At 35.7% G+C, this 24,212-nt stretch overlaps 1 protein-coding gene across 1 annotated transcript in view; it reads right to left on the bottom strand.

Moving 5' to 3' along the window:
• Positions 1 to 24,212, bottom strand: part of CCDC91 (coiled-coil domain containing 91) — a gene marked incomplete at its 5' end in the record, with an annotated part of 125,415 nt that overhangs the window by 61,729 nt on the left and 39,474 nt on the right. The window contains 2 exons of the mRNA XM_084305815.1: positions 2,291 to 2,398; positions 17,240 to 17,317. Of these exons, the coding sequence (XP_084161941.1) occupies positions 2,291 to 2,398; positions 17,240 to 17,317 (186 nt within the window). The remainder of the gene's footprint in view (positions 1 to 2,290; positions 2,399 to 17,239; positions 17,318 to 24,212) is intronic.

Genomic DNA, 24,212 nt, shown 5'->3' with positions numbered 1-24,212 from the left:
AAAATCTGCAACTACAATAAATTCTTATCTCAAGTTAAAGTCAAGCAGAGAAAAACAGCCTTTTTTTCTTCTCAAAGGGATATTTTTGGGAGGGAAGAGTAGGAGAGTTAAGGGGGTGAATACAATTAGGAGAAAGCATAAGGAAGGAGTCAATAAGTTACCTTTATTTTGTGGAACTGGAAATAAAAAAGCAGAAAATTTGGAGGAAATGAGGACAAAAATTGAGTGCATTGACAAAGTTCTAAGTGGGGTGAAAATTTGAAAACAAAAAACTACTTGTAAAACAAGAATTTTAGAAGGAAAACAGAAACCGAAGCTATGTTTGTGTATAGAACATACTTGCACTATATGTTTACTACCATGAAAAAAAAAAATAATTCTTTCAAGTAATAGATACTCATAACTCTACTTGTAAAGGTGACTATACATGCACAATGCCATAACACATCATTTTAATCAACTTATAATTTCAGCAATGTTGTTAGCACAGAACAAAATAAATTGAACAAAACCAAATATTGAAACAAACACAGAAGCATATATTTAGGAACAGATATATAAAAAAATAAAAGTATGGTACACATTTCTCAGACGTCTTCCAACAGATTTATGAGTGAACAAAGCTTGCAAGAATAAATTCTATTTTATTAAACCTGGTAGTTCTACCACACAGAACTCACAACCTTTGCCTGTTTGACTAGACTTCAAAATTTCAGCCTTATATCTAAAGATGGCAAATTTTCCGGGATCCAAAAGTGGTTTTAAGTTGCATTAAATGGAGGGATGATTTGAAATGGGCACTGTGTTATGTAACTCTATGATCCTTATGTTGTCAGGTTCTACTTAAGAAAACAAACAAAAGCACCACCAACAAAAAGCTATCTTACATAGATCCCCAGATAAATTTGAACTTCTTGAACATGTTTTCAAATTTCTGTCCCCACCATTTGGCTTGATATGCAAATGTAACATATCATGGGAGCAATACTGCTGCTCAATCTGTAAGTACACCCCCCAATAATCTTCATATAATTCTTCCAGATTTCATGAGATACACTCCTTTTTAACATTCAGAAAATTATACTAAGTCATGCAAGATATTTTCAATTCAGAAAAGACAAAGCATTTTATTAGAATTCATTTTTACTTCTTTTACTATACAGAACTATATGGCAAGCATATGATAAGTAACTGTAGTTCTGTACAATATACACCTTAGTCAAGATGGAATCAATTTCTCCACTGTTACGTCTCTTTCCTTTACCCTGTTTATACAGATGCTTACACATTTAATATATGTTTGCAGTAAGCGTTAATTGATATAGTCAGAACATATAAATTGCCATAAAATAATGTTGAAAATGGTGGAATACTTCAAATGGCCTTTTGATGAATTTAGGTCTACTTTACCCCAAGAAGTTTATATTAATAAACCATTATGGTTTGTATTTTTGATAGAATTGTTGCTAACTACTTAAAAAGTTAACTGTTAATTGTAATGTAAACAATATAGGATGGTATTAGCAAAATAGTTTTTTTTGTTTGTTTGTTTGTTTTTAATATAGACTAATGTTTGTTATTGTTTGGATTCAAGGGGACAAGCCATAACATTTTCAATAACAAGCCAGATTTACAATGTTCAGAAGCTCATCAGTAATTGATGTGATTCTGCACATTAAAGACACACTTGCTATGCAGTGTACCTTTAATCAAGTCATGTTACATTTATATATATATATTTATATATTTAAGTAAGTCTTTATATATTTATGATTATGTAATTCCTCATATTTAATTTTTAATGTTTATGTAAGATTTCTATGAAATAAAGAGAGGTTTGGACAACAGATATTTGTGCTTACTGTAACGGCAGGAAAAACAAACAAACAAACAAAAAAAACCCCTACAAATATTTGTGAAAATACCATGCAATCAAATCCTGTATTAACTATGTGAATTAAAAGTAGTTGTATGCTTGTCTCCAAGACTACAGAAAATGACTGTTCTTAAAGGATTAAATACTAAGTTGCACTGAGACTACTTCTCAGTGCTATACTCTTGAATTTGTTCTAAGTGGATTTAAATGCCATGAGATACTTTTGATACCGACAGATGGAGAGTCATTATTTACTTTGCATTTTTAAGTAACTCTGTTTACTGTTACGCTGAGGACACAAAATGAAAGAGTGATTATTTTCATTGATGATATCCAAAAAACATATTTTTTCAAACAGAGAAGAGCTGAAGCTAAAAGATAATCATGAAGGCTTCTGCATGCCCACACCCATACCTGAGCATTAAGAAGTTCTTCACATTTGTGGGACTGTTTTTCGATTGCCAGTATATACTGCTTTTCAATAGCTGCTTCTTGCTGTTGAACTGTAGACTGTAGCAGTGCCTGGGAAGAAAAAAAAAAAAAAAAAAAAAAAGCAGCAGAGAATATTCAACAAAGGTATAACAGGGATATTTATTGGTAACTGCAAATCAACTAATACTTTTGTATAACAAGAACACAGAATGCTGTTATAAATTTTGGAATGTGCAACTACTAAAGTACTTTTATGTAACACTACCTTCTTTTTAGTCAAGACTAAAATTTTTTGGATCTCAGGTTTCTTATACACAGGCTGCTTAAAAGAGAGCAGCACAGAGAAGATAGAGTATTTCTGTTAAATATAGTGGGTACAGTGGGACCACACATGAAGAGAAGCATATGAAAGCTGCTGAAAAAAAAAAAAAAAAAGGAAAAAAAAGCCAGACATATTTCACTGGCTGACAAAACTCCACATCCTCTCGGCACAGTGTAAGATCCCATGGGCCAAGCATGATCTTCACAACCACAAGTCAAGTAAAAGCAGATGGAAATTCTGAGTAATTTAAAACATAAAAGAACGCCCCCCCAGGAAGTTCACACTCAAATGTGAAGCAGTGGAAGTCGAAGTGTAGAAAGCCGAAGTACGAAGACAATAACAAAAAGATAATAAAATTAGGAACTCTGCATGCATGCACACATGTATGCACATGCACTTGACTGAACTCTGCAGAATTTCCAGCAACTGAATGCTGAAAGAAAAAGAAAAAAAAAATCAGATATATGAAAAAGTGAATTTTGAAGGAATTATGCTCCAACTTCCTTAAACAAGGCTAGTATTTTTACTCAGGATTTACTTAATTCGTGTGCTATGCAAGTTTTTTTTCCCTAATATTATATTTATGTCACTTTCCAAATATTCATTGGACTATTTATGCACATTAGATGAAGCTATTTTTAACTAGTAATCAATATAGCAAACTAGTTGAAATTACTGTGTAAGTTAAAACAGATGTAAGTTCTATAGAAAACAGACATTTGGCCCAAATGCAGACAAAGGAAAAAAAGTACCTTTTTCAAACGACTTTTGTTTTAGAGATGTATTTACTTTATGGAACATAAAAAACACATTCAATATGGCATTGAAAGCTTTTTTGAAAACCCCCAAACCAATAAAAAAACATGTTATAAAGAAATAGTAATTTTTTAAACTACGTTTTTCACTAATTAGCCTCTTTATGCCAAACTTGTTCTTCAGGATATCAGTAATGGTATTGTATAGTAGTACCTTTAGCAAAGGTTCAGAAAAATTTAAGAGGTAACAAATGGTGGATGCCACTTGACATGTACTTTAATCAAAGTGTAAGACTACAGTTACTGGTATTTGCATGATTTAGCTAGTCAGGCTAGTTTACTTTCATAAAAGCAAATTTCTTTCCAACTACATTCAGTTCTTGTGTTGGTATAAATTCAGGCAATCACAAAAAATGTAGCTCTCAAAGAAGTATAACTTTTGTATATGAAACTTTATATGCTAAATCCTACTGTGTATAAACTGAAATTGCCACATATCACTTGCAAAAATTAAAGTCTGTACTTTGTTGTGTTTTTTTTTTTTTTTTTCCTGCTAAACCATTGTGACATGAATTGTTTTGTATAACTGGCATAAAAGAAAAAAAAAAAAAAAAGAAAAAAAAATAACTCTGATTGTATGGAAAACAGTAGCAGAATAGTCCTTACAATATAATGTCATTTCTCAGTTTCTTCTTAGGCCAGAGACTGAGCCACTTTATACTCTTTACTATGCAAACTTAACTGGTGACTATTAAATTCCTATTAAATGGTAGAGAGATATATTTTTATTTTTTTTTGAGGGAAAAAAATATTGTCCATTAGATGGAACAAAGAGATTTTCTGAACTTTATAATTATTATTTTCTGTATAAAATGCAGAAAAATCCACATTCAGAAACTAAAGCCTTCCTCTTCTATTGTTTACACTTCTAACACATTTATACATTTTAAATAGTACCACAGAGATGATCCTGTATTCGACCATTCCATTAGTTGGTCAAGTTAGGAGACACACAGATCTGTGAAACACTGCTTCAGAGACAGCTTTCCATGTTATGTCATAAGACCTTTCCATAAAAAAAAATCTTTTTTCTATGCGAGATAGATCCAGCCAGACAGGCCTTTAAAATCAAAATAAAATATTTTAATTCAAACACTGTCTTTTCAAGTCATTTAAAAGAAAATGAGGTGTACCATATAAAATTCATGTTCTGTATTTAAAAAATTACCAGAGGGAAAACAATTTTCAAAATAAATTAAAAGATGAACTTGAGATGATTTTCTTTAATTCTCATTTAACATGCACCTGTTGCCCATGACAGTATTATGTTCTTGGCTGATATGCTACATTTGCCTAGCTCCAGCTGACCATAAACGTAGAGATGAGCATAAAGATGTCAAAAAAAGCACCTACACAATTGTAAAAAAAAAAAAAAAAAAAAGAAAAGAAAAGACGAAAATAAGCCTGCAGAAAACTGTTTGCTCATAACAACCATTTAAGATGTCTTGATGGGTAAATAAAGCACAGATGAATGATATCCATGCAAATCTTATGCAAATTTACAGATAATAAACTACTTAAATCACTAATTAACAAAACTAATTTACTAATTAACTAATATCCTATACCATACTATATAGTACAACACTAAAAGTTTGATAAATTGCTACTCTGCGCAACTATTTACCACTGCTGAAACGCCATTTTCATTCTTAATTACACAGTTATTCTGCTCCATAGAGCTGTTGATGCTTCATAGAGCTGTGGCCACTGATTTAGTATCAAGCAATTCTTGAAGCAATATTCCTTCTTTCCATAGCTCAATGAATCAGTTCAAACAAGATTACAGCAGAAACTAGCCTAGGGTATCTGTAGCATAAAGTAAAGGGTAGGATTTCAACATGGATGCTCTTGGTAACTCATTTTTCCTCCTATATATTGTGCAATGAACTTGACACAGGATGGAAAGGGTCATTCTGTGACAACAGCCAGTTGCAGGACTGTAACTGCAGATGGCATCAGACTTGATGTGGATCTACTTCTAAATTCTTACCACATTTGTTACCTCAGTCTACACTTTGTACAGTTCTAGAGAAAGTGGTCACTTGAGATTTTCAGAATCTCTTTGCATCTATCAACTAGTCTCTAACTACTTGCTTCTTTTTTTTTTTTTTTTCCTTCTTCCTCAATACAAAACAATTCAGAAGCTCTAAATACATCTACCTTTAGCCAAAACTGAGGTTATCCTTTAGGTCTTTAATATAAACAGTTATATTTTTGGAGGAGTTAAATGGATCTTCTTTTCCTATTTGGAATTTCTTTGGCTTTCAAAAATCTTCCACCTCCACCACATAAGAAACTTTATCAGCTTAAAGGGATTGTCGTACCTTAGATAAACAACTGCTTACAGCAGTATGCTTAAAATTTAAACTGAAGGTCATGCATTAACTTAAGAATGAACTACATCCGCTACAGAAATAGTTGTGATCATAAGTACATCATCATAATTTGAACTGATGCCTTTCCAGTAATCAAAGGCAGAATTTACAAGTCTTATATAATAAATAATCAACTTATATCTAGCTGTCTTAAAATGCAAAAAGTAGCATCTTTCCTCAAACTTCTGGGAAAAAAAACAAAAACAAAAACAAAAACAAACAAACAAACAAACAAAAAACAAAAACACACACACACACACACACAAAAAAAAACAACAAACAGCACCAAGTAATCAGGCAAACATACTCTTGGCTTTTTAATATTTTCTTCTTCTCAGTACCATATTACATTTTTTACCATGACTAAACTGGGCACAAAACATTGACCAAGAAAACCAAGAATTAATGTCTACAGTGATACTATTTTAATAGTTTTGGTTCAGCTATAATTCATTTCCAATTTGGCGTGAACTTCTAAGCTAGTCAAAGCTACAATTGAATCAAGTTTTCAGTCTCAAACTTCAATCTATAGCTGTTTAGGCTTGTAGATCTGAAAAAGCAAACAACGGTTTGATTTGTGGTAAGGGTTTTTGTTTGTTTGTTTGTTTTTCTCCGTAAAGAGAACTCTGATTAACATTCCAGTTTATACAAATGAAATATAAAATGTATTTAAGTGTGTACTTGTATCCACTATCTTTCCTTGAACTAACTTGGGGGGTAAGAAAAAAGGAGAGATTATCCACATCTTGAAAAACAACACAGTTATAATTTTAAAATCAATAGACAGTACACCAGGAATACACAATACAAAAGGGTACATGTTGAATACCAAACCCAGGGTATTATATATGCAAATTTTCCATTCTTGTAATTTTGATGGAAAAATTACTGACAAAATAGAATTCGCTAATTTTAGAAAAAAGTGTGTGACATTTACTTCTCCTCAGTTTTAGCCTCTAAGTTTTACTAATTTTTTTTTTTTTGTAATGAAAGAAAAATTGAAAGAGACAAAAAGAACTCACACAAAAACACAAGATCATTTTATGATTCTTTGTGATTTTCTTAGTGAAGTTTTAACATTATAAATGACTACTTCTATATTAATCTTACTGCCTTGGCTTCCAAATACTACAGGAAATTTTTTTCTCAGCAGGCAATGTCCTCCACAGGTGCTGCTTCTAAAGAGTTTTGCCTTTTTCTCCCTCCCTCTGCCTGTTACCCAAGCATTTTAAGGTTTTTGGCCAGTACAGATGACATAAGCTGTTTCAAATATGTGAACTTGGGTATTCTGAACTATTTATATACCAATACTGCACCTGGAAAGAAATTTGAGCAGTAAACCTCAATCCAAGGAATATTTATGCGTGGAGAATTGTTACAATATATGATGGTGATTATGTTTGTTAAACTGCAATTTTTCCAGATTTTAATACATTATTTTCCATACTTTTCAAATTCACATTTGCTATAGTTGATGCAGGGTATCATCTAATGGCAATAGATAGTCTGGGAAGGGAGAAAAATTCTCAAGGTTCTTCAGTATTACAGGTGATGAAAAGGGTTTGAAACTCCTGCGATAAGTACTAGCATAGCAATTAAACAACGCAATCAGGATGAAGACCATCATGCCAAAATAACAAAGAAACAAACCACACCAAAACAAAAACAAAACCAAACCAAAATGATCACCAAAACCCAAACACGTCAAAAGGTCCAACAGGAAGAGTAGTCTGTAACCAATACAACATACAACTTTTTGTATGCATGATCTACAGTGACACTCTGAAAGGCAATAGAAAGGCTGGTACTTTGCCAAGATGGCTGCTGCCAAATAAGTCACGACTGTTCCAGAGTTTTCAGCTACTGGATATCTGAATCCCTCTGGACTGAAAAAGTTAATTACTGACAACATGGACTCCACTGGAGAATGAGACTTAGCCATTTGTCTCCTTCAATTACAGAGGTTTATGTTTTTTACTTTGGCTTTTGAGTAAGTCAAATCAAAACGTCACATGTAAAAGTCCGTTTTAAGAACAGAATGACACTGAGTGAGCTGAAAATTCTAGTATCTTTACAAATTATATTAATTGTTTCATGACAGATGAAAAGAGATCGCCTCATTGACTGATAAAAGCAAAAACAAAGAAAAAAACCCAACACATTCTTTTTCAGAAAATCAACCAGATATTTTGCATGAGAAAGTCACCAAAAGATGTTAATATTTTAAACACTTTTCCATGACTGCAAATGTCATCCTTTCAAACTCTCTACAGTACTTCATTAGAAAAAACAGATTAATGCTATTTTTATTCATCGTTAGCTGCATGATTATGAAAACTGACTGTTGATGCATACATTCCTCTGGATTTAGAGTATACAAGTCCTATGAATTAAAGTTACATGGATGAAAAATATATATAATAAGATGATAGTACAGCTGTTACAGCATTGCTTATTCTGTCCCCCAGCGTGTATTCCATCCACAAAGGTTCTAAAAGCAAACCAAATCCTGGAGTAGAAAGTAGCACTGAAAAAGTTAATAGCTGAGGAAAAGGGCACCAAATCAACACATCTATATTTAATTTCCCTAAATCCAGAAGTACTTCCCTAAATTACGTTAACTTAACATATCCAGTGGCTTTTCTTTGGTCAAAAACATGGTAACAAGGTAAAATACTACATATTGTAAGAATTGATTTTGCTCATTATCCTCAGTTTCAGTACATGTACTTAAGATGACTCAAAAAAGTTACAAGAAACTATCAGAGTTGATATGAAATAGCAAACCTTTAGGTCTTTTTCCAAAATCTATTGGATATCAGGTGGATTATAGTCTGATGTTTTATATTCATCCTTCCAGAAAGAAATGAAAGAAATCATTAGATGTTCTTTCATATCATCTGGAGTAAACAGTGAATTTCAACCAAAAAGGAAAATTAGGAGTCTATACTGTGCCTCAGTCCTGATTTTCCTTTCCTGAAGAATAGGGTAGCTGCTCTTGAACCACTACAGACTAAGTCTTTTTTTGTTTAAGTTCTAAAATTTCAAGAACTTGTTAGTGTTGGTAGTTCTTATTCTAACACCCATATCTCTGAATTCTTGGCAGTAAACTATGTGTGAGGGATAAAAAAAAAGTGATAGTAGAATGTGCTAGAACATTGGGGATTCTTATTTGCAGGTTGGAGGAGAGGTTCTAGTGTCTGTAAACTACGTGGTTTAAGTGTATGATAAGATATTTTAAATGCTAGCATTCATTAATCATTTCAGACAATTGTTACCTTCTTCTTGTTACTTTGACACAGAAATAAATCACATCACTGATACAGATCATATTCCATCACCAAATTGTTTTGTATTTCCCATTCACTGCTCTGGCCATAAGTACATGAACAACTTTAAGTGTGTTTTTAAACAAACAAACAAAAAAATCACATTGTTAATGGATAATGCTCACATATAACTAACTAGGCACAGTATGGCTGTGTAAGCAACATATGAATATTACAAATAACAAGATTTGTATGATGATAATGACAGTAAAGCAAGTATTCTTCTGAAGCTTAAGCTATCAGAAACTTTCCAAACCATTCCAACAGTCTTGTGTCTTCCCTTCTTTATTATCACTCTCCTAACCCCCAAAAATATACCAGAGAATTTATCCTGCTTTTTCTTCAGTAACCAAAAATGTCTGGTGACTTCTGACATAAAAAGAATGAAACCCCTTAAGAACATGTTCTCCAAAGTGTCTTCACATCTGTTTTAGCTTTATGTATGACTGGTTATAAACATCACACAAGCCATTCTATCTCCAAAATATCATCAAAACCCTCATACATTTAAATGACAGTACAAAATATTTTTAAGTTGGTGTGCCAGAAACATTAAAACTTAGTCCGTCTTCATTTTATAAACTGGAATTTCATCAAAACAAAATAAAACTTACCTAAGTGAATTAGTCCAAACCCTTGTTTGAGCTTGGATGAAGAGAAAACTTGAATTCTCAATTTCATATATTAGAATAATTTTGGAAGACACTAAACTGAAATGACATCCAACTATCATAAGAACTTCTTGAGTATCCTCAGGGGAATACACATCTTATTTACTCTACTATATGCTTTAACAATGGTCAGATTTAGTTTGTATAACAAGTTCAGAAAAATTCCCACAATGCTAAAAGTCTTGTTCCTTTGTATAATTAGGTAGTCCTGGACCATAATTAATAACATTCTACACGTACTGTGGGAACTCTAGAGAACAGCATCACTGAATACAGACTAGAGACTGAAAAACTGTACTGTTCAACCTGAAAAGTTTAAATATCAGAAAATATAATTGCAATTGGACAAAAGACACAGATTTTCAAAAAATCTATCCTGCACTTCTGCAAGTTGTTTTAGGTACACAGTACAGGTTGCTTTCTAAAATTTATCCACAAATTTGTCCTCAAATCAAGGCAAAAGTGTGATAATTAGAATTTTGCTAAAAACCAAAGCACATACACTTGGGCCTATTTTTAATACAAATACCCATTTTAAAAAAAAATATATATACCATTTTTAATATATATCCATTTACCCAACACCAGTGCATTCTGTTTTAATTCTACTGACAGTAGAAACCACAGCTGCTTGCCTAGACCAGGATTTGTTGCAGGCCAAAAGCTAGAGTTTAGGAGAATCCTTCTTGAAACATATAGCCAAAATATAACTATTACCCCCAAATAAATTCCGAACAGTAACAAATTGCCAAATCTCTCTCACAACCAAGTAAAAATATTAAATAATATTAATAAATAATATTAATAATATTAAATAATGTTAATAAATATTAATATTAAAAATTAAAAATTTCTCAGGAAAAAAAAACAAGCGGAAAAACAAATTAGAGTTTATTCCTTTCATTTCTTTCATTCCTTTTGAAAAACAGTATAAAAGTCATTATAATACCTGCCAAAAAATAGACTTCTCAGGTGTAGCATTATTTGAAAACATTAGAACAATTGAAGTGCTCATCATGATGTACAGGCTGCTACATTCTGTTCTATGAGTTAGTTAAAAGTACTCATGAAAACCCTTAGCGAATCCAAATAAATATTCTCTCCAATTTCTTTCTCCTCTCAAACATCATTCATTTGCTTCAGTAACTAAATATAAGCCAGTATATCAAACACCTTCTTTACTTCAAAACTGAAAAGTCCAAATGGCTAAAACAAGCAATTTAAAAATATATAAATAAAGTTATCTAGTTGAAAGAAAAGTTACCATTCTACTTCAAACACAAACTTCATTAAATGCTAGTGTTAATTTCATCAATAGTACATAAGAACTGTTATGCCTCATAGCATTAGAAAATTACCACCTCATTCAGTATCTTTTCTCCACCACTAACCAATTCCTACTAATTTATTTTAGGGCAAGATACAATTACCAATTGCTGACCAATTAACCAATAAAACAGACAGGATGCAATCAAAATTCTTCCCTGATCCTGGGAGATGATACACTAAATAAAATGTAATATTTGATTTTCCATGTTGTAAGACAGTTCTTATCTAATGCACATACTATATAAATAAAACTCTTTTCCACACTTTCTTTTTCAACAGAATACAAATTATCCACTTCAGGCATTGCGTATTTTCATGATCAGGCTATTTTCAGGTGAGCATTCCTTTAAGTTAAATACAATACATTCTTTTTATGTGCTACAGAATGAAGATATATATATACATATATATATATATATATATATATATATATATCTGTGTGTGTTGTACGAATGAATATTAACCAAAATGAAAGCAATTACACTCCTACTTAGGTCAGGGCCCACTTGGAATTTACAATGAAGTGGGCCCCGATGAGATAAAAGTTGTGATGAATGGGCTGAATTGTTTCTACCCATAGTTGTATTAGAGTGTGTTACTACAGCTTTAACATTGCTCCTGCTATAAAATTTTACATATCAAGTCAACCAGTATTTCTCGTGTAAAATTCTCAGAAGTTACACAAAGTCAAGGCATTTTGATATGCATCACAGTATGAAAAAGTTTCATGGTTTCACTAATCACTTTCCTGACTAAACGGTGCACTGGATTTTAGGCTGGTGTTTCAAAGGCATAATGTACAAGATATTTGATTCACTTATAAGGACAGGGTAACATGTTTCTGTGAAGTGGTATAATATAACTTCAGTTTCATTTGCAGTTGGTTTTGGTATAGCAATGACTAATGACTATAGTTTGAATGCTATACTGAGTTTATCTAGGTATTTATCTCTACTGGCATGTGAGTTTAAGGATTTATTTTCCACAAAACGCTCTTTTCCTCGGGCTCCTGTTAGAAACGAACTTCAAACTCACGCAATCAAACCTTTGCAGTATAATAACTTCTTAGAATCTCATTCATTGTTCTAGGGTCACAACTACATGTAACATTATCCTTACTAAAAAGAAGGGAGTGATATTTTGTCATATTTACAATTACATTTAAAATACATGTATTATCATCACTGTTGTATGACTACTCCTACGTTATAAAAATAAGGAATCTTTTCCTAGCCATCAGTTCTTCATGAGACAAATTAAAGGGAGTTGGTCTATTCTCCCATGTGCCCAGTGATAGGACAAGGGGCAATGGGCTAAAGTTGCGCCAGGGGAGGTTTAGGTTGGATATTAGTAAGAACTTCTTTACTGAAAGGTTTGTTATGCATTGGAATGGGCTACCCAGGGAAGTGTCAGGTTGAGTCACCATCCCTGCAGTCTTTAAAAGTTTTAAAGTTTAGATGTAGAGCTTAGTGATATGGTTTAGTGGAGGACTTGTTAGTGTTAGGTCAGAGGTTGGACTAGGTGATCTTGGAGGTCTCTTCCAACCTAAATGATTCGTGATTCTGTGATTCTGTCTGCCTAGGGCTAAGATAGCAATGTAAGACCAATATGCTGAAATATTGTCTGTTTTAGAAGAAAACATTCCTCAAAATATGAGGAAGTGATCTATCAGAAAATATACATGTAACTCATTTTTATGTGATGAAAGATACAACAGAACAAAAAGGCCACCACAATAAATCTGCAAAGAGTAACAATCTACTCTAAATTTAACAATTTAATAACTTTTTGATTACTAATCAAATCAAATCTTGTAATTAAAAACAAACAAAATCCTAACAACAACAAAAAACTCTTTTGCTTTGTGCATCAAAAGAAAGACACATGTTTATCAACAGGAAGACTTTTGTACACCAGGAACACAGAACAAGTATTTCACTGTTCTACACAGGGTTTCAACAACTAATTAAGAGGATTCTGGGATTTATTTTATAGAGCTAATGATGAATGGTTCTGGCATTATATTCACACATACTAGAAGAACTTTGTTTGAGATGGTACTGGAAAGTGATAACTGGCTAGTATCTGAGAGGATGTGTCATAATTCCGATAGTCATGACTGTAACAGAACCTAATTTGGGCCATGAACAAGCATTTTACTGGAATAATCTACATTAGTTTGTTTTATTAAAACCCAAGAAATGCAAAATAGGACTATGTAAGTAAGGACTATTGTAAGCAAGGTTTTCCTTCCTACGCTTTTTAAACAAAACCCTAGACAAAGTTAGATGACATTCTACGCTCAAGGAAGTGGTGGATTAATTAGTTGATACTTTAAAATTACTAAAAATGGAAACCACTTTTTCATATAAATTATTTGTACTAGTGTAGCAGAGTCTTAAGCACCAAAGAAGACATATTTCAACACTAAATGAAGCATGGCTAATCATAAATGAAATAAGAAAGTCAGTAACTTCCACAATTTATATTTCACTAAAAGGATTAATCAGATTTATTTTACACTCCTAAGCTAAACAAATGCTATATGTAAGGCTCCTCGCTCATAAGCATGAGCCAGCAGTGTTAAAAATGTTAGTGTCCAAAGGAGAAAAGAAAAGAAAAAAAGAAAAAAAAAAAAAGGAGAAACAAGGAGTGTCCAAAGGAAACAAATATGGTGAAGGGCCTAGAGAGGAAGACAGGTAAGGAGCAGCTGAGGTCCCTTGTTTTGTTCAGCCCAGAGCAGAGCAGGCTGAGTGGAGGCCTCATGGCGGCCTGCAGCTCCCTCACAAGGGGAGCAGAGGTACAGGCGCTGAGCTCTGCTCTCTGGGGACAGCAACAGGACCCGAGGGAACAGCATGAAGCTGGGACAGGAGAGGGTCAGGCTAGGGGTTAGGAAAAGGTTCTGCACCCAGGGGGTGGTCGGGCGCTGGGACAGGGCAGTGGTCACAGCACCAAGCCTGCCAGAGTTCAAGAAGCATTTGGACAACACTGTCAGACATAGAGCCTGTTTTTTTGGGTGGTCCTTTGGAGACCCAGGGGTTGGACTTGATGATCCTTGTGGGTCCCTTCCAACTAGGATATTCTATGATTCTATGGCTCATTCACTTCAGGAAAAAAATCTTAACCCTTGTTCCATATTGAAATATTAACCATGAATGAAAAGTTTAAAAGAATCCATGAGATTTTTCTCAAAACCATAGAACAGGTTTGCCTTCACTAAATTCTCTAAGGATTCAGTTCACTGTAATTCCACATCTTTTCCCCCACATGGTAAAGGCTTACGAAAGAAGGTATTTAAGCTGTAAGAGAAATATATATATTTAAGATAGCATACTTATTTTCCTGCTAATCTATTTTATGTTTGCAGAAAAGGTTGGTAGCAGTATTTTACACAGAGGCTGGCATATCTGATGTTATTTCTCCTCAGAGTACTGTGATCTCATTGACAAAAATATGGCAACTAACCAATGAGGCAACAGGAAGACTTGTATGAAGTATATTCATGCCACAGTTCCCTGGTATTAAAGAATGTCTTTATGTAACTTGAATATAAACAGTCTATGAGAAATAATATGCTAAATATAAATATTTCTTGGAATCACAGTATTCAATTAAAAGCCTAATCTTTTGTACCAAATCATAGAAACTGAAAAATGTAAATCTTCTTTTCCAGGTGGCAAATCAGATCTTCAGAGCTGATGTTGACTTGTTAAATATCTTTTAAAAAACGATATAGCACTTAAGTATCTCTCTTTACCCAGCTATACATGAAGAGGTTATTCCTTAAAAAGGACAACGTTATCCATGCAAAACTCTCCTTTAGCTCACACAAAGGCTTTAATATGGTGAAGACTATTCATTCACTACTAGAGATTTTTTGTATTTCACAATTTGCATATATTTCAGAAATAAAAAGGAGGAAACACAAAAGCCACAGTTACAAATGGCTCACCGTTTTTTTCAAAATAAGGTCACATGGTAACAGACAGACATTTTATACCCAGCCAGTATGAAATGGAAGTGAAAAAGGCTGAGATACACCATGTGTTTGGTGGGCCATCCAAAGTGGACATTCTGAAGGACACACTCATTTCTCTCTCCTATGAGGAAAGGCTGAGAGAGCTGTGACTGTTCAGCCTGGGAAAGAGAAGACTCAGTGGGGGATCTCATCAACAAATACCCGAAGGAAGGGTGCAAACAGAGCACAGATCTAGGCTCTTTTCAATGGTATCCAGTGACAGGACAAGGGCACAAACAGGCGATGGGCACAAACTGGAACACGGGATGTTCCCTCTGAACATCGGGAAGCATTTGTGTTCTGTGCAGTTGACAGAGCACTTGAACAGGTTGCCTAGAGAGGTTGTGAAGTCTCCCTCCTCAGAGATATTCAAAAGTAGTCTGGACATGGTTCTGGTCGACCTGTTCTAGGTGACCCCGCTTGAGCAGAGGGGCTGTAACAGTTGACCTCCAGAGATCGCTTCCAACCTAAACCATTCTGTAATTCTGTCATTTGAGAACTTCCATTGTAAAAAATAAATTAATAAATAAATCCCGAAGGAGTAAGAAGAAGGGAAAAGAAATGCAACAATTCTCCTGAAACAAAATGAGGAAGGTCTGGAGCAAAGGGACATCGCCAATGAACAAGCTTAACTTCTCTCAGGAATGAAAACTAATGAAACTTCTTTCTGAATAGGTTCCCTTTTGATGAAATTTGTATAAGTTATATTGATGAAGACAGACATTTTTCTACAGATAGTCCAATTTCAATATTGACTAGAACACTGATAACAGTTTTTTAGCAAAATTATTAAATGGTATTCTTGTTAAAAGTTGTTGCAAATCTGTTTCATGTTTTATACTTTTCTGAAGCCTACTACATAAACTGTCTTCAAGTCGGTGGTCCTAAAAGCATCAGCAGGTCCTCTACATAGTGTAACTTTCTCAGATTTAGAACTTGGTAGGCCTACCTTACACATAAGAAGCAGAGGCCAAACAAAACAAACAAACCAACCAACCAACCAACCACCTTTTTGAACAGCATTTAGATTTCGAATTTTGTGGCAGACTTGGAATCTGGCATAAATGGCTCTCCTGGAGCTGCAGATCCTGACAACTCCAGAAAGAAAAATACATTGTGAGTAAGTTTTGGATATTTCTTAAAAATAAAGAAGCCTACCCTCCCCAACAAAGTATTGCAGGCTTCTTGATCAGCTTCTATGCTCAAGCTTTCAGTTTATTGCTTGAATCAGATGACACAGCCTCAATCCAATCCTTTTTAGTTTGCCAGTTCCATTCCAAACCTAACTAACAACATTGTCAGTTTAGTGATCCCAGCTTCTAATTGCATACTATGTCTCATGTCTCCCTTATCATTCCCAGCAAGAGCCTTATCTTCCATTTCTTATTATCAGTTTCTTTGTCCAGTCAGATCTTCTTTACCTCTATTAAGTCTAATTAGAATCTTTTGCCATACCTACACCTAAGATGAGTCAGTTTTTATCTGAAATAACAATAATCTCTGTTTTTGAATCAGTTTTGTGCACGTATTAGCAAGTTTTAGTAACAGTACAAAAGACACATTTATCCTCCACAATAACATCCACTTCTTGTATCTTACTGACTCAGCACAAATAGGAACAGCATGAGAGGTTTACAGATTCTGCCTTAATTTATACATATCTTCTTGTCTTAGTGTTGTATAGATAAAACAAAACAAACCAACTAAACTGCTCAATTGCTCTGTAAGGCTGCTTTCCTGCAAGTACAGATTTTTGAGACTGGAGAGGTCCAAAATGTAGCTAATGTGAAGTTTACCACAACTGTCTGAGAACTTTTGTTTTATTCCAGTTTTAAGATTCATCACTTGGCTAACATGCTTTATCTGAAGTTTCCCAAAGTGCAGAGTGAAAAAACATGTCATGTAAACTTTCAGGACAAACAGAATAAATTGGAAACAACTGAAAAGACAGTTTTATAATTAAAGAGGCTGAACAACCAAACTAGTTAATACTAAAGAAGACTGCCGGTAGTGCATACTTATTATATGATGTTACACTGGAAATTGTGCTAACTTGACAACTTGTTTACCTTGAATTCTTCAACAATAATACTCAAAGCTTCATGTCCAGCTTGTCTCATATCTTCTAACTCCTGCTTATGCTTTTCCTGTACAAAAATATGAAAATATTATATACTACATACAGACATGACATAATATTAAGAAAGTAAAGACCAAGTATTTTCCTCATTTTTGCTATCTTGCATGAAGAAATGTATACCTCTAGTATTTTTGGATACTGTATATATGCTCAATTCAACTTGTTCTGAATACTAAACTTTTTATTTCTTAACTTTACTTCAGTACTCCACAGATATTCTAAATGGTTCTCTGTTTTCTTTTGTTTTGTTTTCTTTTTTTTTTTTTTAATTTTCTCTGATTTTTCTGTTTGTTGTTGTTGTTTTTTGATTGATTGTGGTGTTTTTTTTTTGTTTGTTTGTTTTTGTTTTTTTTGTATATCTGTGAATGGTAGGACTTCTGAAGCACTCTCTTATTAAAGATAAAATCAAGATTGTAACTTTAAAATGCTGTTGTAATGTTACCTACTGACTAGCTAACTAATACATTGCAATGTTTTGATTATTACATTCAACTTTCTCAGAACATCAAACCCTTCTCCTGCTCAGCATATCTTTTTCTATCTTTTCATCTTTTTTAATTCTTAAGGTTCCAGGAAGTCTTCTTTCATAAGGCATTCTGAATATGTTTTTCAAATAAAACTCTTTATTTTAGCCACAGTAGTATGTAAAAATATCTGTGGATGGAAACATTCTGTATTTTTTTTGCCTTTATGTAAAAATGCTTCTCCTATGGTTTACAATATCTGCAATATGAACACTTCATTAAAGTCTCAGCATTTAACTCTTATCAATGAGCAGCACTGCTTTTTCAGTGATGTTTTCTTAAATCACATTGTACTGCAGATGATGCGTTTTCTGCACCAGCTTTCCAATGTGATTTAAAACAAAGACATCATGAACCTTATCTTGCACCGATTACAGAGCAACACCAAACAGAACTTGCACCACAGATCTATTGTTTTTGAATGGAATTCAAGTTGAAATGAATAAAATTCTTTGTTTTCTAAGAGTTCCATGTTCAAAGTAAAACAAAAAACAACGAGAATCAAACAAAACATGTTTAATTTCATTATGAAAGGCCATATAACACCATTAAGAACAAATTCATCAGTCTGTAACTCCACTAAATTTGATTAGAAACTTCTGCTCAGTTATTCAGTTCCTTTCTAGTGAAAGGGCCATCTTTGCAAAAAGTCTGAAATTATTGCTATATATACTTATTACATTCAGATTTTCTTGAATAAAACTGTTTTGTTTGTTTGTGAAGCCCTGCAACAACTGAAATGAAGCAGAAAAACAAAAGATGGAAATATTTTGAAGTGTAAAAAACCAAAGTATTACTTTGAATAAAATATACAACATCTGATGTTTAATCACATTGAGATACAGAGATATCACTGGCACCATAAGTAAGCAAACTCAGATGTTTTGCATTAAAAAATACTGAGATGGTCATATTTTTTACAGAATAAATCTACAGAATTGGTTGAAGAGAAAAATATGATGAACAGAAAAAAAAAAGAAAAGAGAGAGAAAGCAGTAAGTACTAAAAAAGCATAACGAGGATTAAAAATTATGATAAAAATAATTCTGTAGAATGAGGATACTCATTTTCACTATGTATTCTAACAGAAAAAATACTGAATACTGGTATTCTTCAGAATACTGAAGAATACTAGCACAAATGACATCGCTTATTGGCTCAGCTCTGGTAGGAAGTGGGGCCCTTACCTAACATGAGGCAGCTTCTAGATTCTTCTCACAGAAGCCACCCCTATGGCCCCCTGCTACCAAAACCTTGTCACGTAAACCCACTACACAGTGAGACGCAGTGGATCAAGTATGTTTTCTCCATTAACACTAGTGACAGGACCCGCGGGAACGGGGTTAAGCTGAGGCAGGGGAAATTTAGGCTGGACGTCAGGAGGGGGTTCTTCACAGAGAGGGTGGTTGCACACTGGAACAGGCTCCCCAGGGAAGTGGTCACTGCACCGAGCCTGGCTGAATTTAAGAAGAGATTGGACTGTGCACTTAGTCACATGGTCTGAACTTTTGGGTAGACCTGTGCGGTGTCAAGAGTTGGACTTGATGATCCTTAAGGGTCCCTTCCAACTCAGGATATTCTATGATTCTATGATTCTATGTTGACCAGCACAGTCACAGTCACATAGTTACCTAGCCTGTGGTTGCATAGAGATTGCAAGTGTTTTTTTAAGATTCCGTAAATAACAAAGACAATGAAGATTTCTTGTCTATTTATCACGGATTACCACAAATTACCACTAGCAAATACACTATGATTAAAAAGGCAAGCATTGTATATAGATAAAAAGCTGTTACAATATTACCAGAAAGCAAATTTTTCTATGTAGTAGATATCTGGGGAATAGTACAGATTAACAGTAGTAGCAATTAGAGGTATGAAGGCAATTAGACGCAGTAAGAAGTAGTAATATAGTAGCAAATACAGATTAGCATAGGTTCAACAAGTTATCAACACTATTGTACTGAATATACTTATGAATTGTGAAGTTATCAATATTATAACAACTACACTTACGACAGTTATAAATATCAAGTACTTATGGCAGATTATGTACATAAATACAACTTTAATAAAACTACTGATATCGCATCAAACTGATCTCAGAAGCGGAGGTGGGAGGGAAGGGCAATGCCAAATCAACCTCAGAGGGATCTAATTATAAAATACTGACCTCAAAATGGTCTAATTACAAACAAACAAACAAACAAACAAACAAAAAACTCTCAGGAGAGACAGATAATCAGAAATAGGCTCAGGAGCAGGACCAAACAAATAACAAAGTTTCGCTTCAAATATAATCTGCATTACAGAGTTTGGAGACAGACAGGCCTCCACAGCAGATGTAAAATTTGTTTAGGATGTCCTATAGGAAAGGAAAGTTTGTACAGCACAGGGCATTTTCAGAAAGAAAGGTTCCATCCTGGACAGAAAAACAGCAATTTTTATATCTCTGAGACATAAAAGGGCATAGGATACCACCTCTTAGAGCAGCCAACAGATGCTGCTAATTTGTTTCACGTGAGAGAACCAATAGATGAGGTTTCCTATTCTCTGAGACAAAATATTTTTACTTTTCCCAGGCTACTTTCTGCTTTTCAGATGGTAAGTTGCTGTTCCAGTTCCTTATTTTCCCTTTATGGATGGTATCCTCAGGATGTCCCCACTTCTTAGGTACTCAGCTGCACCTCAGGAGGCCAGTGATACCTTCCAAATATACTCCTGGTTCACGGGTCAAGCAGTTTTCAGACTGGAAGGCATTTTCTTCTGCTAGTGTTTTAACAGACATTTTCTGTCAGTATTGTTCCCATTAGGGCCAGGTCATATTTATGGCTGCTCCTGTCAGTACAGTACCCCTCACTGGCATTGTTGGGCAAATCAAGGTGAAAAGCAAAAAATTTAGTCTGTCTTCTTACAATAAATTTCTCAAGTTTTTCAGAATTAGTAATTTGTCCAAAGTCACAAGCCAAATGGGTACAACTATGAACACAGAGGTATAATCACGAACATGAAGATCCCATCCAACGCTAGAGTATCTACTTTAAATATTCCCTAAAGTAAAGGAAATTAATCATTAGTAAAGAAGTAATAGTAAGGAATCAGAGTGCTAGAGCTGACACAAACAAAACTATGCCTGTGAAAGAGTTAGAAGAGAGAATGAAAGTGCATTATCGTGAGTACCTATACAAAAGTTTAAGCTGGCCACATTCCTTCCAAGTAAGGGCTTCACCCAATCTGATGAAGTTTGATGTAAATGCTACACAACAGTGCCTGCTTTACGTGCCCATTTACAAGAGTGGCTGGCATTTTCTTCTGCAAGTCTGTAAAATATCACTTCAAAATCTTTTTGATTTATCACTCAATAGGATGTGCACTTGTTCCTTGTACTATCTAATAAGGCCACAGAAGATCAGTTTAAATAATTCATTCTGGAAGTATATTTATTGATTTACCATCTAACAATGGAGATGCACTAAAGTTCCTGAGTTTCATGCTTTGGCTCTGAACACCAGGGAAACATCGAAGAACAGCATATTCATTTGACAAGCAATGATAATGTCAATTCTTTACAAATCTGTATTTTCCACAGGAACATGAGCTTAATGAGTGTATGTAACTACTCTTAAAATTCATAGAATCATAGAATAATTGGAAGGGACCCGTAAGGATCAACGAGTCCAACTTCTGGCTCCACACAGGTCCACTCAGAAACTCAGACCATATGACTAAGTGCACATTCCAAACGCTTCTTAAATTCTGACAGGCTTGGTGCTGTGTCTATGTCCTTGGAAAGCCTGTTCCAGTGTGCGACAACCCTCTCAGTGAAAAACCTCTTCTTGATATCCAGCCTGAACCTCCCCTGTTGCAGCTTGACGCCATTCCCACAGGTCTTATCGTTTGCTACTGAAGAGAAAAGATCAGCAACTGCCTCTCCACTCCCCCTCACAAGGAAGCTGTGGACTGTGATGAGGTCTCCCCTCAGCTTCCTCTTCTCCAGGCTGAACAGGCCAAGTGACCTCAGCTGCTCTTCGTACATCTTCCCCTCCAAGCCTTTCACTATCTTTGTAGCCCTTCTCTGGACACTCCAATAGTTTCATGTCCTTTTTGTACTGTGGTACCCAGAACTGCACACAGTACTCCAGGTGAGGCTGAGTTAAAAAATTAATGCTCTAGACGTAAGAAAGAAAAAAGGAAGCTCTGAAAATTCTAAATAGTGTAGATCTGAAATTAAGATGTAATATTCAAATTTCATATTGGACAGAATTCTCACAGAATGACCAAGGTTAGAAGAGACCTCTGAAGATCACCCAGTCCAACCCCCCTGCTGAACAGGATCACCTAGAGCACACTGTGCAGAATGGCATCCAGGCAGGCTTTGAATATCTCCAGAGAACAGGACTCCACAGCCTCTCTGGGTAACCTGTCCCAGTGCTCTGTCACCCTCACAGTAAAGAAGTGCCCCTCGTATTCAGCTGGAACTTCCTGTGCTTCAGTTTGTGCCTGCTGCCTCTTGTCCTGTCGCTGGGCACCACTGAAAAGAGTCTGGTTCCATCCTCTTAACACCTTCCCTTTAGATATCTATATACATTGATGAGGTCTCCCTTCAGTCTTCTCTTTTCCAGGCTGAACAGGCCTGGTTTTCTCAGCCTGTGCTCATATGACAGATGCTCCAGTCCTCTAATCATCTTAGAACTCTTCTGAACTCGCTCCAGTAGCTCCATTTCCCTCTTGTACCAGGGAGCCCAGAGCTGGACACAATACTCCAGGTGAGGCCTCACCAGGGCTGAGCAGAGGGAGAGGATCACGTCCCTTGACCTGCCGGCAACACTCTTCCAAATGCACCCCAGGATACCGTTGGCCTTCTTGGCCACAAGGGCACATTGCTGGCCCATGGTCAGCTTGCTGTCCAACAGAACTCCCAGGCCCCTCTCTGCAGAGCTGCTCTCCAGCAGGTCAGCCCCCAGCTCCCAGCCTGCACTGGTGCTTGGTGTGATTCCTCCCTAGGTGCAGGACCCTGCATTTGCCCTTGTTGAACTTCACGAGGTTCCTCTCAGCCCATCCCACCAGCCTGGCGAGGTACATCTGAATGACAGCACAGCCCCCTGGGGTATCAGCCACTCCTCTCAGCTTTGTGTCCTCAGCAAACTTGCTGAGGGTGCACTCTGTTCCAGGTCATTGATGAGTAAGTTGAACGAGACTGGACCCAGTACCGACCCCTGGGGGACAGCGCTAACTACAGGCCCCCAGATAGACTCTGCGGCACTGAGCTCAACACCCTGAGTTCTGCCATCCAGTCAGTTCTCAATCCACCTCACCATCCACTCATCTAGGCCACACTTCCTGAGCGAGTCTACGAGGATTTTATGGGAAACAGTATCGAAAGCCTTGCTGAAGTCAAGGTAGACCACAGACACCACTCTCCCCTCATCTACCCATCTCATCATTCAAGGGCATCAGATTGGTTAAGCATGATTTGCCCTTGGTGAATGCATGCTGACTGCTCTTGATCACCTTATCTTGCTTGAAGATGGCCTCCAGGAAGAGCTGTTCCATCACCTTTCCAGGGATGGAGGTGAGGCTGACTAGCCTGTAGTTGTATGGATCTTTCTTCTTGCCCCTTTTTGAAGACTAGCACGACACTGGCTTTCTTCCAGTCCTCATGCATTTCTCCTATTCTCCACAACCTTTCAAAGATGATGGAGAGTGGCCTAGCAATAACACTGGCCAGCTCCCTCAGCACCTGTAGGTGCATTCCATCAGGACCATGGATTTGTGGATATCAGGTTTGCTTAAATGATCTCTGACCCAATCCTCTTCAACCAAGGGCATGTCCTCCTTTCTCCAGACTTCCTCTTTTGTCTCCAGGGTCTGAGATTCCTGAGGGCTGATCTCAGCGGTAAAGCCTGAAGCAAAAAAAGCATTCAGCAACTCTACCTTCTCTGTAACCTTTGTCACCAGGGCACCTGCCTCATTCAGCAGTGGGCCTACATTTTCCCTGGTCTTCTTTTTTTCTCCTGATGCATTTGAAGAAGCCCTTCTTATTGTCTTGCCAGATTTAATTCCAAATGGGCCTTGGCCTTCCTTGTTGCAACCCTGTATACTCTGACAGTGTCCCTATATTCCTCCCAAGTGGTCCGTTCCTTTTTCCACATACTGCAAACTTCCTTCTTCTATCTGAGCATTGCCAGGAGCTCCCTGCCAATGCATGCAGGTCTCCTGCCCCCTTTGCTTGCCTTCTTACTCATAGGGATGCACCGGATCTTGAGCTTGGCGAAAGTGATGCTGTCTTGGACCCCCGTTTCCTCTAGGGCCCTAACCAAGTAGATTTTTCCAAATAGATCCCTGAAGTGACCAAAGTTTGTTGTCCTGAAGTCCAGG

This window comes from Netta rufina (assembly GCF_964035555.1).
Source record: "Netta rufina genome assembly, chromosome: 1".
Taxonomy (NCBI): domain Eukaryota; kingdom Metazoa; phylum Chordata; class Aves; order Anseriformes; family Anatidae; genus Netta; species Netta rufina.
This window is presented reverse-complemented; position numbering and strand designations above follow the sequence as displayed.